Source organism: Lampris incognitus, chromosome 5 (assembly GCF_029633865.1).
Source record: "Lampris incognitus isolate fLamInc1 chromosome 5, fLamInc1.hap2, whole genome shotgun sequence".
Taxonomy (NCBI): Eukaryota; Metazoa; Chordata; class Actinopteri; order Lampriformes; family Lampridae; genus Lampris; species Lampris incognitus.
The window spans coordinates 57,827,800-57,846,592 of record NC_079215.1 but is presented as its reverse complement, the minus strand read 5'-3'; the positions used below and the strand labels follow the sequence as shown (position 1 = coordinate 57,846,592).

General features: G+C 45.1%; 1 protein-coding gene across 1 annotated transcript in view; it reads left to right on the top strand.

The window, feature by feature from the left end:
* Positions 1-18,793, top strand: part of LOC130113060 (VPS10 domain-containing receptor SorCS1) — a 316,719-nt gene that overhangs the window by 294,753 nt on the left and 3,173 nt on the right. Inside the window, exon 23 of the mRNA XM_056280571.1 lies at positions 17,490-17,624. Coding sequence (XP_056136546.1) covers positions 17,490-17,624 — 135 coding nt within the window. The remainder of the gene's footprint in view (positions 1-17,489; positions 17,625-18,793) is intronic.

The window sequence follows — 18,793 nt, the reverse complement described above, 5'->3', positions numbered from 1 at the left end:
TCCAGGAATACGGCCTGAAGTTATCCATTGACAAATGTCAATTCTGCCAACCACAGGTCAAGTATGTTGGCCACATCGTGTCAGCCTCAGGGATAGCCACCGACCCAGAAAAGATCAGAGCGGTCACCCACTGGGAGCAACCTACTGATCTCAGGTCCATACAGTCTTTCCTGGGTTTCTGCGGGCATTACAGGCGATTCATTAACAACTACTCCGCTATTGTAAGACCCCTGACTAACCTGACAAGAGGCTACTTACCAGCACAGAGAGCCAAGAAAGCAGCAATGCCCCAGGCCACCTACTTCAAAAAGTCGGAGCCCTTTGGAGATCGGTGGACCCCTACCTGTACTGTTGCCTTTCAGAAAATAATTCACTGTCTCATTCATGCTCCAGTCTTGGCATTTGCTGACCCAACAAAGCCTTACATGTTGCATGTGGACGCCAGCTTCGATGGTTTGGGTGCTGTGCTCAATCAGGAGTATCCAGATAGCCTGCGTCCAGTAGCCCTTGCCTGTTGAAAGTTGAGGAATTCTGAGAGAAACTACCCAGCCCATCAACTGGAGTTTCTTGCGCTGAAATGGGCAGTCATCGACAAATTCCACGACTACCTATATGGAGCCAAGTTTGTGGTGAGAACCAATAACAACCCATTGACCTATGTTCTCACGACCGCCAAACTCAATGCCACTGGCCATAGGTGGCTAGCAGCCCTGTCCACTTATGACTTTGGCATACAGTACAGGCCAGGCAGAGAGAATGTTGATGCAGACCTGCTGTCCAGGAATGCGAGCACTGAAGTAAAGGGTGTATACCTCCATCAGGAGTAAAGGCGCTCTGCAAAAGTGTGAGCGCGTCTGAGTTTCAAGACCCAAGTCGATGTGTGGATCAGCTAGGTGCATCACCCTCAGCCATCCCTGACATGTTTGTGTACCCAGTTCGACTACATGAAAGCTCTGTAGAACAGGTGAGTACTACAGAACTACTAAAAGAGAAAGATGCAGATGAAGACATTGGAAGGGTTAAACAAGAGATAAGAGCAGGAAAATGTCCATGTACTATCCAAAGCACCCATCAAGGGACCTCCTGTCTTCAGCGAGAAGGGTAAAAGCTGCAGCTGTGAAACGGGCTTCTGTATAGGAAGACAGTGAGGCCAGGTGGCAAAGAAGTATTCCAGTTGGTACTCCCTAAAAAGCACCGGCAGCTGGTGCTACAGTCGCTGCATGATGATTTTGGGCATCTTGGGATTGAGAAAACCACTGAGTTGGTACGAGAAAGATTCTACTGGCCCAAAATGGCCGCTGACATAGACCAGTACATCAAAACATGTGGAAGGTGTGTGGCTCGGAAGGCCACTCCCCACAAGGCCACCCCTTTGCATCAGATCACAAGCCGTAGTCCTATGGACTTGGTATGCATTGACTTCTTGTCAATTGAGCCAGATTCCAGAGGAGTGACTAATGTCCTAGTGGTCACCGACCATTTCACCCAGTATGCCCAGGCATTCCCCACAAACAACCAAAAAGCACCAACCGTCACCAAAGTACTGCCAGAGAAGTTCTTTGTCCACTAGGGTCTGCCAGTTCGCATCCATTCCGACCAAGGGCGGGACGTTGAGAGTCGACTGATAAAAGAGCTCTTGACCATGCTAGGGATAAGAAAATCAAGAACCACCCCTTACCATCTGCAGGGAGACCCACAGCCAGAGCATTTCAATCGCACTCTTCTATCCATGCTGGGCGCCCTTGATCCCAAACACAAACAGAGATGGAGTCAACATGTGTCCTTCATGGTACATGCCTATAACAGCACCCACAATGAGGCAACGGACTATTCGCCGTATTACCTCATGTTCGGCAGAGAGGCCCGTCTGCCTATTGATGTGTGTTTTGGCCTGGGTGTGGAAGGAGAGGACTGTACAACACACCACCAGTATGTTGAAAAACTGAAGGAGGAGCTCCGTCAGGCTTACTACTTAGCATCTGAAGCCTCTCACAAGAACCATCAGATAAACAAGCGAGGGTATGACAACAGAGTCAGAGTCCACAACCTACAAGACGGAGATAGGGTACTTGTCCGAGCCTTGGGAGTTCCAGGAAAGCAAAGGTTGAAAGAGAAGCGGAACCTGCAGCCTTATATGGTCATTGGAAAGTTGCCCAACTTACCTGTGTATAGGGTGAGACCTGAAGGTGGAAGAGGAATAGTAAAAACGCTCCACAGAGACCATATTCTTCCCAAAGGGTTCCTAGTGAGAATACCAAAAGCTCGAGAAGAGACACACCCTTCTCAGAGACCATCAACTAGAGCCTCCAGTGCCCCTACTCAGAAAAGAGCACAATGGAGTGAGGGACCGACAGCTGGTGAGAGCACAGTGCTTCAGAGAGTGAAGAGGAGGACTTCCATTATTCCTCCAAAGGGCTTACACATGGTGACTGGCAAATTCTGCCCCCTGCCTCTTGGTCCTTAAACCCTGAGGATGATAGGCCCAGTGAAGTTAGCCTGGAAGTGAATGGTGCATCTGGTACTCCTCACGATGAGGAAAGGATGTCTGTCCAGCTGCTAACGAGGAGGAGTATGCTGAAAGTGTTACACTACCATCGGAGGACCCTGTGGTGGACACAGGACTTGAAGTGGGAGACGTCCCAACATCTAGTGAGCCCAATGATGGGGTGGACTCTGGCAGTGTCCCCGCTGCTAAACGAGCAGTCAAGCCAGTCATTCGTTTGAGTTATGATGAACCAGGGGAGCCCACTGACCAGCCACTTGTCATTGTGCACCGAGGGATGAAAATATACCTCACCGGTAATGCACCAGAAGACGTCACCGAATCCCCAACAGCTTCCTACAGCTTTACCATCAAGTGTTCAAAGTGTAGAGAAAGGGGGACTAGTCTGCCCATCAGGTCCCATAAAGAGAACTGTCTGATGAGGGCATCCAGACATTTAAAAGGGGGGAGGGTTTAACCCCGGTGTAAATACACCAGAGTTAAGTTTCAGTTAATATGTACATAGCAGTAGACAACCCATAATTTCTACACCAAAAGTCTATGTCACTTTAAGTATGTTGCCTCACAACAGTTAGGGGGCGGGGCTAATGGGCCGTGCGCAGAGAGCGGAGCAGGAGACAAGAGCCTGCTGGCACTCGGCCATGAGGGTTAGAGTCTATTATGCCCTAAAGTTGTTTTTTGCCTACAGTTTTGACTGCTGGTATTATGTTTAGCTGCCAGCTAATTGTCACTGAAGTCTTGTTAACCTGTAGCATGTGTTTTTGGAGCTAGTCTCATCAAATGTATACTGCCACCTGCTACTTAGCGGCTAGTTAGCGCCCCTGCTAATGTATGCTAACCCTGCATGTGCGGACATTGAGGCTGCACACAGCGTCACCAGACAGCGCACCGTGTGACCGGGAAAGCACGGCTGCACCTCTGGCAACGAGGGAGCTCCACTGTTACCCCTCTTCATCGCCTCTAGGACCGAGGTGGATTTTTCTTCACCATAGTCATCGCCGGAGCAGATGACATGAGAAAGCCGTCACTGGACATTGAAGGGCAGAGACATTTGACTTTTCATCAGGGGTGAGTCACCCACGGTTACAGTGCTCAAACCCAGCTCCCATCAGGCCTGCAACGGGGTTGTTTATTTGTTTATTGCCGGCTTTTGTTTTTATTTTTATTAAGTGGGCCCACACCAGCGAATACTTAATTGTTGTTAGTTTCTGTCAAGTGTTCATTGTGAATGTAAATTCATGCAAATTGATTATTAATGTTTCCTAATTGTGAATACAGGTTTAAAGGGTTAGTGCCTATATTTTTGTTGTTGAGTGAAACTCCTTGGTGCCTTAAAAGAACACTAAAAAGGGGTCTATTTTCGTTTCATTTATTATTTTCTATTGTGAATAAATAATACATCTTCATGAAAGGTCATTTCACTTTTCTCATTGTCCTGTTAATAAATATGTAATAAATAGAGGGGGTTAAAAGAGTGAAAAGTATAGGATTTTATAGGGATAAGGTTTAAGTTTAAAATACATTTGTATCATAATATCTTAAGTTGGCAGACAATTAATACTTTACTTACCTTTAAGGGGTAACCTACATAAAAACAAAACAAGGTTTATGTTAAAGGACTCAGGGCGCTGTATCTCAGGGAAGGTGATACCAAGAAAGCGCTACATAAATGGAGGCACCGCTGGGATTTTTTCTGCTGACTTACTAAAGAGCTTTGGCCTGTTGTTGTGACTTAAAAGGTAGATCCCTATTTATCATTGTGATTTAACCACACTAGTTTGTTATAACCACTGTTACCAACTCAAGTTCACTAAGTGGAGTGAGATAAATACTAAAACCAGACAAAAGTAGTAAATACTAACGTGAATAATAACCCTAAATCAAGACATGTCACTACTAGTAAATTGGTGTAAAGGGGAGGGAGTAGAGCTATCCCACGCTATAGTAGTGAAGCTGGTCATCATAGACACCACATTGGAACAAATTGAAGAGACTTTGACAACCATTAAGGCCCTGGGAAGAGTGAAAGTCAGAGGAAGGACGTTCAACCCTCGACCTCAGTCACTTATGGTGCTCTGAGTGTAGTGAAAAGGTGAACATGAGAGCCATTCCTCTAGATGTGCCCCCTGTTGGAGGAGGTGAACCTTGGACGCTGCATGGGCCCACTGAGGGAGAAGAGGCCCCCGCAGGTGGCGAAAGAGGAAACCTGCTACCCTCCAGAGGATGACCCCAGTACTGAAGAGACAATTGAACAGGCCACAATACCCCCTGACGCGACACCCGGAAACTCTCCGGTGTCAATCATATGAGCAGTGGGGGATCTGTTGGTCAAGATAATGAGACCCACACAAGACAGTAATGTCTTCCGGCATCTACGGACATACTCTGGTATAACTCCTACACCGAATGGAAAGGAGAATTTGGACACCTGGATCGAGCAGGCACGTCTGATGGTAGATGAATGTGACTGTTCAACCCGAGAGAAACGGAAGAGGATTGTGGAGAGTTTAAAGGGTCCTGCATTGGAAATAGCACAAGCTGTGAGAGCTAATGACCCTGAATCTGCACCCGAGGAGTACATACAGGCCCTTGAGAGAGCTTTTGGGACCTCTGAGACAGCTGAGGACCTCTACTTCTCTTTCAGAGCTCTTCGCCAATGCCCAGGTGAGAGACTCTCTGGCTTTTTGAGAAGGATGGAGCGGCTGCTAACCAAAGTAGTGCAGAGAGGTGGGTTAGCCTCTAGTCAAAGAGACAGCGCTCATGTGGAACAGCTCCTCTGGGGAGCCACTGAGTCAGACATAATGCTTCTACAGTTGCGGTTGCGAGAGAGGGAGAACAACCCCCCCCCCTCTTTTCTAACACTGCTAAATTAAATCTAAGAAGAGGATCAACAGTCAGTAAGACGCAAAACCATTCCCAGCTCATCTAAACCTGTAGTAAGACAAGTAAGGGTGGAAGACGATCTTAGTTCGACAGACTGTGAAGTCCAGCAGTTAAAAGCCCAGCTAGATGAGCTGCAGTCCCAGGTGCCAGGGCTGGCTGCAGTGCAGTTAAAGACCACACCTGAAAGTAAACCTCCTAAAGTAGTCCAGACTGATAAAGGAGCAAAAGCCAAGAACAACAGTGAGGTTCATGCACTGAAGAGGCAAATAGAGGACCTGCAGAACCAACTGGGTGTAATGACAGTGACATACACAGACTCCCGTCAGCCCAAGGAGTCTGGGTGGAGAATAGATTCCAGAGAGAATAAAGGAAAAAATAGTCCCAATCGGCCGGGCAACAAAGTGAAGGTCCGGACCAGCAATGATGGGGATGATTTCTTCTGCTATCGGTGCAGCGAGGATGGACATGTGGCCCCTCGCTGCACAGCCCCTGAGGGCTCAGCAAAGGTCATACAAAAACTGATTCGTTCCTTAAAGAGACATCAAATAAACAACAAAGAGAAAACCAACCAAGACAAAGAGCCATCAAACACCAACTGCTCTGTGAAACGGAGTGCCATAGATACCAAGGAAGCCACTAACCTTCCAAAAGAGCTAGTGGGAGAACCTTCATTGGGTAAAATCATCATCAAGGGTCACCCAACTACCGCACTCATAGACAGCGGCTCCACTGTCAGCATCATATATGAGAGTTGGTACGCAGCCCACCTGTCCCACTTACCTCTCCATCCCATTTCCAGCTTGGCACTTTGGGACCTCAGTGAGTCCAGCTATACTTATAAAGGGTATGTAGCCATGGAGATTAAGTTCTTGGATGATGGAACTCATGCTGAGGCAAAGACTGTGTTAGCCCTGGTGTGCCCAGACCCTAACAGCCCAGACCAGGCACCAGTGATCATTGGTACCAATGCAAGAAGTTTCCGTCACGAGCCCAAGACCAGAGACTGTACAGAGAGTGGTGGCCAAGCTAGGTTGTGGCGAGTGTGTGCAGAGACACCCGCACCAATGGAGCCAAAACCCCCATTTTGCCCTATCGATGACGGTATTGGGCACATAAGATGGACTGGCCGCGGTCCACTTACAATCCCCCCAGGTGGTACAGTGTTTGCCGCCTGCAAAGTGATCGCAAAGGAGCCATGGGAGCAAGATGTGTTAGTGGTTGAGGCCCCTGCACAACGCCCTCTTCCAGCTGGGGTCGTGGTGCCACCATGTGTCCTCCTTCCCTCTAACATGAATGTGGACAATTTTTTCTGTGTTGCTGAGAAATGAGTCATTAAAAACCAGAAGTATCCCAAAAGGCACTGTCATCGCCTATGTCCACAAAGCTGAAATAGCGACTGAGCTCCAGAAAGAAGTGTCATCTAAGAGAGTAGATCCTGCATTGTTCAACTTCGGAGACTCCCCCATCCCTACTGCTTGGAAAGAGAGACTTGCTAATAAGTTGTCAGAAAGAGCTGGAGTGTTTTCCCTAGGAGAGTGGGATGTGGGGCTGGCTAAAGGTGTTGAACATACCATTCGCATCAGTGATCCTCGACCCTTCAGAGAACGATCAAGACGCCTCGCGCCAGCAGACATAGATGATGTCCGGCACCACCTACAAAAGCTACTTGCAGCTGGAATTATCAGAGTCTCGCAGCCCATATGCCTCGCCAATCATGGTGGCAAGAAAAAAGAATGGCACCATCAGAATGTTCATAGACTAACGCACTCTGAATGCACGAACCATCCCAGACCATTATACACTGTTCCAAGAATCGATGACGCCTTGGACTGTATGACCGGAAGTCGTTGGTTCTCGGTGTTGGATCTGAGGAATGGCTACTACTAAATCGCCATGGCCGAAGACGACAAAGAAAAAACAGCCTTCATATGCCCACTGGGGTTCTTTCAGTTTGAACACATGCCCCAGGGCATCACAGGAGCCCCAGCGACATTTCAGCGGCTAATGGAGAAAGCTGTGAGAGATATGAACCTGCTCCAGTGCCTGGTGTATCTCGATGACCTGATAGTATTTGGAAGGACGCTGGAGGAGCACGAGGAATGCCTTCTCAAGGTGCTTGACCGGCTCCAGGAATACGGCCTGAAGTTATCCATTGACAAATGTCAATTCTGCCAACCACAGGTCAAGTATGTTGGCCACATCGTGTCAGCCTCAGGGATAGCCACCGACCCAGAAAAGATCAGAGCGGTCACCCACTGGGAGCAACCTACTGATCTCAGGTCCATACAGTCTTTCCTGGGTTTCTGCGGGCATTACAGGCGATTCATTAACAACTACTCCGCTATTGTAAGACCCCTGACTAACCTGACAAGAGGCTACTTACCAGCACAGAGAGCCAAGAAAGCAGCAATGCCCCAGGCCACCTACTTCAAAAAGTCGGAGCCCTTTGGAGATCGGTGGACCCCTACCTGTACTGTTGCCTTTCAGAAAATAATTCACTGTCTCATTCATGCTCCAGTCTTGGCATTTGCTGACCCAACAAAGCCTTACATGTTGCATGTGGACGCCAGCTTCGATGGTTTGGGTGCTGTGCTCAATCAGGAGTATCCAGATAGCCTGCGTCCAGTAGCCCTTGCCTGTTGAAAGTTGAGGAATTCTGAGAGAAACTACCCAGCCCATCAACTGGAGTTTCTTGCGCTGAAATGGGCAGTCATCGACAAATTCCACGACTACCTATATGGAGCCAAGTTTGTGGTGAGAACCAATAACAACCCATTGACCTATGTTCTCACGACCGCCAAACTCAATGCCACTGGCCATAGGTGGCTAGCAGCCCTGTCCACTTATGACTTTGGCATACAGTACAGGCCAGGCAGAGAGAATGTTGATGCAGACCTGCTGTCCAGGAATGCGAGCACTGAAGTAAAGGGTGTATACCTCCATCAGGAGTAAAGGCGCTCTGCAAAAGTGTGAGCGCGTCTGAGTTTCAAGACCCAAGTCGATGTGTGGATCAGCTAGGTGCATCACCCTCAGCCATCCCTGACATGTTTGTGTACCCAGTTCGACTACATGAAAGCTCTGTAGAACAGGTGAGTACTACAGAACTACTAAAAGAGAAAGATGCAGATGAAGACATTGGAAGGGTTAAACAAGAGATAAGAGCAGGAAAATGTCCATGTACTATCCAAAGCACCCATCAAGGGACCTCCTGTCTTCAGCGAGAAGGGTAAAAGCTGCAGCTGTGAAACGGGCTTCTGTATAGGAAGACAGTGAGGCCAGGTGGCAAAGAAGTATTCCAGTTGGTACTCCCTAAAAAGCACCGGCAGCTGGTGCTACAGTCGCTGCATGATGATTTTGGGCATCTTGGGATTGAGAAAACCACTGAGTTGGTACGAGAAAGATTCTACTGGCCCAAAATGGCCGCTGACATAGACCAGTACATCAAAACATGTGGAAGGTGTGTGGCTCGGAAGGCCACTCCCCACAAGGCCACCCCTTTGCATCAGATCACAAGCCGTAGTCCTATGGACTTGGTATGCATTGACTTCTTGTCAATTGAGCCAGATTCCAGAGGAGTGACTAATGTCCTAGTGGTCACCGACCATTTCACCCAGTATGCCCAGGCATTCCCCACAAACAACCAAAAAGCACCAACCGTCACCAAAGTACTGCCAGAGAAGTTCTTTGTCCACTAGGGTCTGCCAGTTCGCATCCATTCCGACCAAGGGCGGGACGTTGAGAGTCGACTGATAAAAGAGCTCTTGACCATGCTAGGGATAAGAAAATCAAGAACCACCCCTTACCATCTGCAGGGAGACCCACAGCCAGAGCATTTCAATCGCACTCTTCTATCCATGCTGGGCGCCCTTGATCCCAAACACAAACAGAGATGGAGTCAACATGTGTCCTTCATGGTACATGCCTATAACAGCACCCACAATGAGGCAACGGACTATTCGCCGTATTACCTCATGTTCGGCAGAGAGGCCCGTCTGCCTATTGATGTGTGTTTTGGCCTGGGTGTGGAAGGAGAGGACTGTACAACACACCACCAGTATGTTGAAAAACTGAAGGAGGAGCTCCGTCAGGCTTACTACTTAGCATCTGAAGCCTCTCACAAGAACCATCAGATAAACAAGCGAGGGTATGACAACAGAGTCAGAGTCCACAACCTACAAGACGGAGATAGGGTACTTGTCCGAGCCTTGGGAGTTCCAGGAAAGCAAAGGTTGAAAGAGAAGCGGAACCTGCAGCCTTATATGGTCATTGGAAAGTTGCCCAACTTACCTGTGTATAGGGTGAGACCTGAAGGTGGAAGAGGAATAGTAAAAACGCTCCACAGAGACCATATTCTTCCCAAAGGGTTCCTAGTGAGAATACCAAAAGCTCGAGAAGAGACACACCCTTCTCAGAGACCATCAACTAGAGCCTCCAGTGCCCCTACTCAGAAAAGAGCACAATGGAGTGAGGGACCGACAGCTGGTGAGAGCACAGTGCTTCAGAGAGTGAAGAGGAGGACTTCCATTATTCCTCCAAAGGGCTTACACATGGTGACTGGCAAATTCTGCCCCCTGCCTCTTGGTCCTTAAACCCTGAGGATGATAGGCCCAGTGAAGTTAGCCTGGAAGTGAATGGTGCATCTGGTACTCCTCACGATGAGGAAAGGATGTCTGTCCAGCTGCTAACGAGGAGGAGTATGCTGAAAGTGTTACACTACCATCGGAGGACCCTGTGGTGGACACAGGACTTGAAGTGGGAGACGTCCCAACATCTAGTGAGCCCAATGATGGGGTGGACTCTGGCAGTGTCCCCGCTGCTAAACGAGCAGTCAAGCCAGTCATTCGTTTGAGTTATGATGAACCAGGGGAGCCCACTGACCAGCCACTTGTCATTGTGCACCGAGGGATGAAAATATACCTCACCGGTAATGCACCAGAAGACGTCACCGAATCCCCAACAGCTTCCTACAGCTTTACCATCAAGTGTTCAAAGTGTAGAGAAAGGGGGACTAGTCTGCCCATCAGGTCCCATAAAGAGAACTGTCTGATGAGGGCATCCAGACATTTAAAAGGGGGGAGGGTTTAACCCCGGTGTAAATACACCAGAGTTAAGTTTCAGTTAATATGTACATAGCAGTAGACAACCCATAATTTCTACACCAAAAGTCTATGTCACTTTAAGTATGTTGCCTCACAACAGTTAGGGGGCGGGGCTAATGGGCCGTGCGCAGAGAGCGGAGCAGGAGACAAGAGCCTGCTGGCACTCGGCCATGAGGGTTAGAGTCTATTATGCCCTAAAGTTGTTTTTTGCCTACAGTTTTGACTGCTGGTATTATGTTTAGCTGCCAGCTAATTGTCACTGAAGTCTTGTTAACCTGTAGCATGTGTTTTTGGAGCTAGTCTCATCAAATGTATACTGCCACCTGCTACTTAGCGGCTAGTTAGCGCCCCTGCTAATGTATGCTAACCCTGCATGTGCGGACATTGAGGCTGCACACAGCGTCACCAGACAGCGCACCGTGTGACCGGGAAAGCACGGCTGCACCTCTGGCAACGAGGGAGCTCCACTGTTACCCCTCTTCATCGCCTCTAGGACCGAGGTGGATTTTTCTTCACCATAGTCATCGCCGGAGCAGATGACATGAGAAAGCCGTCACTGGACATTGAAGGGCAGAGACATTTGACTTTTCATCAGGGGTGAGTCACCCACGGTTACAGTGCTCAAACCCAGCTCCCATCAGGCCTGCAACGGGGTTGTTTATTTGTTTATTGCTGGCTTTTGTTTTTATTTTTATTAAGTGGGCCCACACCAGCGAATACTTAATTGTTGTTAGTTTCTGTCAAGTGTTCATTGTGAATGTAAATTCATGCAAATTGATTATTAATGTTTCCTAATTGTGAATACAGGTTTAAAGGGTTAGTGCCTATATTTTTGTTGTTGAGTGAAACTCCTTGGTGCCTTAAAAGAACACTAAAAAGGGGTCTATTTTCAATTCATTTATTATTTTCTATTGTGAATAAATAATACATCTTCATGAAAGGTCATTTCACTTTTCTCATTGTCTCGTTAATAAATATGTAATAAATAGAGGGGGTTAAAAGAGTGAAAAGTATAGGATTTTATAGGGATAAGGTTTAAGTTTAAAATACATTTGTATCATAATATCTTAAGTTGGCAGACAATTAATACTTTACTTACCTTTAAGGGGTAACCTACATAAAAACAAAACAAGGTTTATGTTAAAGGACCCAGGGCGCTGTATCTCAGGGAAGGTGATACCAAGAAAGCGCTACATATATATGAAGTACTTTTTTATTGTTTTATATGGTTTGTGATAGCTGTGAAATGACCAAGTAACACCACTGCCTTTTCTCAGAGCTCCCAAACCATTCTGGATTTCATTGTGTTCACTACAAACAGCAGTTATGAGATACTATTTATAAGTAATAATTATACATTTTATTTGTGGGTGCCTTTCAGAGCACTCAAGGACACCTTACAGAACACAGTAAAAAACAAGCAGCACTTTATCAGACAGCATAAGATCAAAACAAAGCAGGGTAGACAATAAAAAGTTAACACAACAGATCAGTATAAAATCATCATCTGCGCAAAACTCAATGAAACATGGATCAAACTGAATATTGCAGTTTGAAAAGGTGCATTTTGAGATGGGATTTGAATGTTGAAAGACAGTCAATGTTGTGAATGTCTTGTGGGAGAGAGTTCCATAGGCAGGGGACAGAATGACTGAAGGCTGTAGTCCCCATTGTTTTCAAGCGGGCTGATGGTGTAATGAGTTGGAGAGCAGAAGAGGATCTGAGAGATAAATACGAAGATATGACGATATGAAGGAGCTAGTTTATTAAGGGCCTTAAAGGTGAGGAGCAGGATCTTGAAGTCAATACGGTATTTAACAGGGAGCCAATGGAGTTGCTGAAGAACAGGAGTGATATGATCTATGGAAGGAGTTCTGGTAATTCGGCAGGTGAATTCTGGACCAATTGAAGCTCATGAAGACACTAGAGGGGAAGACCAAAGAGGACAGAATTACAGTAGTCAATGTGGGATGTAACCAGGGCATGAGTGAGTATAGCTGTGCTTTTAGGTGTAAGTGCCGGGCGAAGACGATTAATATTGCATAGGTGGAAGTATGCAGATCGAGTAACACTGTTGATGTGGGCTTCAAAAGATAATGCGCTTATATTACACAAATATTAAACAAATATCGTTGAAACATCACCTGAAAAGAAGAACACAAACACAACACAAATGAACAACATTTGTGGTAAAAATATGTAATATATGTAAAATATACAAATACAAATATTTAAATTATGTACCAATTCATTAATTCGTATCCAGTATTATGATGTATAATAAAACGACTGATAGCAGAACTGAGAGTGAATTCATGCAAATAAACTGGGTGCTGAGGTGACAGAATGTTGAGATCATATGTATTGAGATCACCTACAGATCAATTAATTAATTAATCAGCACGTGAAAGTAACAGTTAGTCACTTAGGGCATGCTTTTACCCAAAACGATTTAGAAGAAAACTTATAAGATACAAAGTGTCATACAACTCACCATACACCTTTTCCTTTGCCTTCGCCACCTCTCTGTTTGCTTTACGCCCCATCTCCTTGTACTCCTGTCTTTCTTCATCTCTCTGACTATGTCTGTGAATGTTCTCATTGATCCAGGTCATGGTTATCCAAAGGAGTTGAATCAAGTGCAACTGGACTTGGTATACAGTGCTGCTTGAAAGTTTGTGAACCCTCCAGACATGGTCACTGTTTTTGTAAAAAACATTAAAATAAGCTTATTACACATACATCCAAATCCCAATTTGTAAAGCACACCTTCCAAATAATGGACACACACACAAAAAGAGATATATTTTCATTATTTAATTCAACAAAGGTGGTTTATTTCACAAAAACTGAAAATTTAGCATGTGCAAAAGTATGTGAACCCTTGTATTAGTAGCTTGTGGCTCCTCCTTTTGCAGCCATTACTTCAACCAAACGTCTTCTGTAACCACTAACCAGTCTCTCGCATCTGCTTATGGGGCTTTTTGCCCACTCCTCCTTGCAGAACTCAGCCAGTTGAGAGAGGTTGGAGGGACATCTGGTATGTACCAACTTCTTCAGGTCTCGCTACAACATTTCAATTGGATTAAGGTCTGGACTTTGACTGGGCCTGTCCAGAGTACGAATCCTCTTTCTCTGAAGCCATTCCTTTGTAGTTTTGCTGGAATGCTTTGGGTCATTGTCTTGTTGCATAATCCATTTTCGTCCCAGCTTCAACTCCCTGACTGATGGCAGGAGATTCTGGTCAAGAATTTGTTGATATGCCGGAGAATTCATGGTTCCTTGGATAATATGGAGTCGTCCAGGTCCAGAAGCAGAAAAGCAGCCCCAGACCTTCACATTTCCACCACCATGCTTCACTGTTGGGAGGAGGTTCTTTTCTTCATATGCAGTGTTGGCTTTTCTCCAAACATGTTGGTTTTGATTGTGACCAAATAATTCTATTTTGGACTCGTCTGTTCAGAGAATGGACTTCCAGAAGGTCTCTGGTTTGTCCAAGTGCTCTCTGGCAAAGTTGAAATGGGCAGCTTTGTTCTTTTTTGAGAGCAGAGGCTTCCTTCTAGCAACCCTCCCATGAATGTCATGGCTATTCAATTTTCGTCTGATTGTAGACGCATGCACATTTGTCCCAGATGCTACCAGAGAGCTCTGCAACTCTCTAGAGGTGATGTGTGGGTTGGCCTTTACCTGATTTATTATTTTTCTGGTGCTTCTGGGTGATAGTTTTGATGGGCGTCCACTTCTAGGCAGAGTTGCTGTCATGTTGAAGGCCCTCCATTTGTAAATTATTTGTCTTACAGTGGATGGATGGAGCTGGAATCTTTTGGAGATGGTCTTAAATCCCTCCCCAGACTGATGGGCTATCACTACCCTCTTCTTCATGTCTTCGGATATCTCCTTTGCTGTCGGCATTGTTGATTTGTATGGGACCACAGTGGTTTGGTTGTTTTCCTCTCTCTTTTAATTAGTGCAGGCCAAACCCTTTCCCAAGGATGTCTCATTTCATTGGTCTGCTTAAATGATTAATTAAGCACCCAAATGTGTTTCACCCGAGTCTGTTACCTGCTTGACTTAACCAATGCAGCTGGGGGTTCACTTACTTTTGCACATACACTATTTCCATGTTTCATGTAGTTTTTGGGCTACTAAAACAAGTCCCACTAAACAACTACATGCAACTGATAAACATATAGCTGACATTTCATACATAAAAATTGGTGATGATAGAATAAGAAAATCATGGTAAAACAACAGAAAAATCCAAACTGCTCAAGGGGTTCACATACTTTCAAGCAGCACTGTATATCCGTGAGTCCAGTTGCACTTGATTCAACTCCTTTGTACTCTCTGACTATCCCACTTCTTCTTTTTAATGTCTTCCTCTGTATAATTTCCTGTACATCCTCATTCCACCACCAAGTCTCCTTGTCTTTCTTCCTCTGCCCAGATGACACACCAGGTACCTTCCTAGCTGTCCCTCTCACTATATCTGCAGTAGTTGCCCAGCCATCCAGCAACTCTTCACTACCACCCTGTGCCCGTCTTAACTCTTCCCTGAACTCCACACAACAGTCTTCCTTCAACTTCCACCATTTGATCCTTGGCTCTGCCTTCTCTCTCTCCCTCTTCTTAATCTCCAAAGTCATCCTTCAGACCACCATCTGATGCTGCCTAGCTACGTTGTCCCCTGTCACCACCTTGCAGTCTCCAATCCCTTTCAGATAGTGTCTCCTGCATAAGATATAGTCCACCTGCGTGCACATTCCTCTAGTCTTATACTCTTATAGGAGAGTGAGGATGATGGGGTTGGGTCAGTTAAACCAGTTACAGCTAGGCTTAAGAATTCCAATGCCCTAGCCAATCTCAGATAGTCACTGAGTCATCTCACCACAGAGCAGAAAGAGGATGTATTACATCTAGTGGATCAGTATAGACCTCTGTTTAGAGAAACCCCTGGATTAACAAATTTGATAACCCATGATATAGACACTGGTGAGGCAACCACCATTAAACAACATCCATACCGGAGTAACCCACAAACATGGGCTCAGGTGAAATCAGAGTTGCTCTACATGGAAGGAATTGGTGTGATCGAGCAAGGCTGAAGTGAATGGAGTTCTCCCTTAGTTGCTGTTCCCAAGCCCGATTTAACTGTGTGTCTTTGTATTGATTACCGAAAGGTAAATAGCGTAACTAAAACAGATGCATATGGTTATTTTAGCTAATGCCACCAAATGTCATATAAAGTTGGCAATTCACAGACACTGTTTCTGTGCAGTTTTGCCGGTGTTTCAGAGATACACAGAAGCCTGCTCAATGTTATGGCCACTAATGGAGTGTTAGCCCTACTAAACATATATAAGATAATGCAGAAATTTGAAATATTTCCCTTTAAATTTAAAATTGGCTCCCTTTAAAGCGGCAGTAGACAACTTTTTTGCTTTAACGTACCATGAAGTAAATGTTGATTGCAGTGTAATGGCTATAGAATAATGACACAATCAGCCTTTTGATTGGTTACCCATAATTCTTGCTTTCAGGCTTATAGGGAACCAAATTTTGTCTGCCAATGGGTATGATCTTGTGGGAAAATGGAGGCTCAATTTATGGCAAAAAGGAAGTCTGTCAACCATTGCGCAACCAAAATAGAAAGAGGATAGCACTTTTGTGCTTTGGGGATAATTACCAATAGCTAACCCCAAAGTGCAAAAGCGCTATCCCCAGTAGCAGAAATGGCAGACCAACCGAAGTGACAGTGGAATCTCTTCCCAGCAAGAGAAAAAGAACCCCGTTGAATGAGGCTGTAAAGAAGGTGAAGAGGGAGAGTTATAAAAACAGAGTTAAATCAAGAGTGAACCTCAGATGGACATTCACTCTATAGAGCAAGCTCCAGTGTTATATTGTACTCTGTTTCCCTGTCGGGAATCTGTTTCCCCCTAGCCAGATGAAAGCGTTCGCAAGGATACAGGTTGGCTATTGGTTATGATTAGGTTAAGGTAAGCATTAGGTTTATCTTAGGGTTAGGTTAAAGTTAGGTTAGTGTTAGGTCAAGGTTAGGTTAAGGTTAATCAAGCGTCCTGGTGTTGTATTGAACTCTGGCTAGGGGGAAACAGATCTCGACGGGGAAAACAGAGTTCGATACAACACCCGAGACTTAGGAGGATTCCAAACCGACATTCAGTTGGCATTCTTTCTACTGGATCAGTAAGTCACACAACCTGCCAACTTATTAATACTACCGGATGTTTTACTCAGCCTTTATCATAACACTGATATCGGGGTTTCTAGTTCAAATTTTAATTCTTACAGTTGTTTCTTGCTTTGGACAGTAGCCAGGCTGCTAATAAATAGAAAATGACCCGGTTGTCTTTGTGACAGCGGCACAAACAATTAAAAAAAAACAACCTGGAAATACTAGGACGGGAAAGTTGAAAAGTTGTCTACAGTCGCTTTAATGAAATGCACACAAAATCGAAGAAAACCTGCAACCTGGACTAAAGAATCTATTGTTTAAAATAGTTTGACTCCTTTCAAGTTCAAGTTCAAGTACTATATTTGTCACATGCACAGAAATAGAGTAAAACATGCAATGAAAGGAAAGGGCGTTCTCAGTCTGTCACTGTGTGAAAAAAAAACCCTGTAAACTAAAAATCCTTTATGAATACTGTATGCAACTTTTTTTGATTTGATAGTCAAATTTAGATTGATATCCTGTTTCATCCAAACAATACGCCATCATGGCAGCATACACAAACATGAGCCTCAGTATGTGACACATTAGCTTAAAGACTTCATGAATAAAAGCAATGCTACTGACTGATGCATACATTAAAGACCTTGTGTGACAAGCAGCAGTCCTTGGAATTACTGGTTAAAACACGGTTATCAACAAATTCTGTCCATTCTGATTGTGGCAGCAACCTGAACTTCGAAACTGGGGGGTCAAGGGTTTAAATTTGAAGTCTCCTCTTGGTTATTCACTTCTTCCTTCTTCTCCTTGCTAGGCTACAGGAGTGAGAGAAGATCAGCTTTTAGTCACCGTCCTCCCAGGGCTGCCCACAGCAGCAGAATTTTTCCTTCTGCCTGACAAATTCTTAACGGAGGGAAAAGCAGAGAAGAGTGCTGCTCATTTGAATCAGGTGAGGACATGAACATTCTCCTGCCACTGCAGGAACAATCATCTCATTGCTTTTTATTTGCTTTCTGGAATGGATATTTGCATGGACGTAGGTGACCTTGCCATCCTCGCTCTCCCGCTGTCATTACAGTGAGAGTTCAACAGTGTTTTCAGATCTCTTGCAGCTGTTTTGTGTCGGTAAAGTTTCGAGTGTCATTGCCGAGTCCTCTTTTCTAGGAGAAAGTCCCCACCATTATACCCCCACCTCACCATCCCCCATCCTAGTTAGAATGATCCCAGTTCCGCTTTCCCCCAGTAGATGTCAATGTTGGTCCACTGAAGGATGTCGATATGATTCCAGAACACGCCCGAGGAATTTCAATAATAGAATTATCAATAAGCCTGACAAGTATTCACAAGTCATCATGGCGAATGACTTTTAAATTCCCTCAAGTCACGTTCAGAGGGTGTGGAGGGTAGGGAACAGAATCATACAGTCTAAAAGGGAGCATGACTGATTAGTTCACTGAATCACAGTCCTATCAAGATGGACGGCATTAGCTCTGAGTCTGGTGCAATAGATATGGATGATATCGATGTGAAATATTCTCTTGACAGAAAGTCTACCACAGGCATGTGGAGAAAAGTAAAACCAGCAAGGAAATCATTTTTTCCTTCCTCCTCCACTCTTACACCCGGTTGATCACTCTGAGAGACTTTCTCCCATATAAGCAGGGGACGAATCTTTATTTAAGGTTGTCATCTTGAGATTGTAGTGCGTGGACTGCTTATTTAAATCTGGAATAGATTTACTGACCATGGTACATAGACGAAAAATTATTCATAGCATAGTCTAAATTTAAACTGCTAAGAAATATAAAAGGTGGATGAGGGAACAGAGATATTACTCATATAATCATTTATTGGCCAAATCAGGCAGATGAGGTAAATTAAGGCTTTTCATCTGAAAAAAGGGAAGTAAGAAAAAAGGAGGATTCTCTTTAGCAAATATTTTTGTCCCCTGCATGTTTTATAGACACAGGTGATAAATGATGGAGGAAAACATGGATATACTTAATTGCATGCTGATATTCAACAACAACAATAAACCCCCCCCCCCACTTATTTCAAGACTCCATATCAAGATTAGGTTCTTGGTGAAGAGATTTGTTCTTGCATGAATCAGACCCT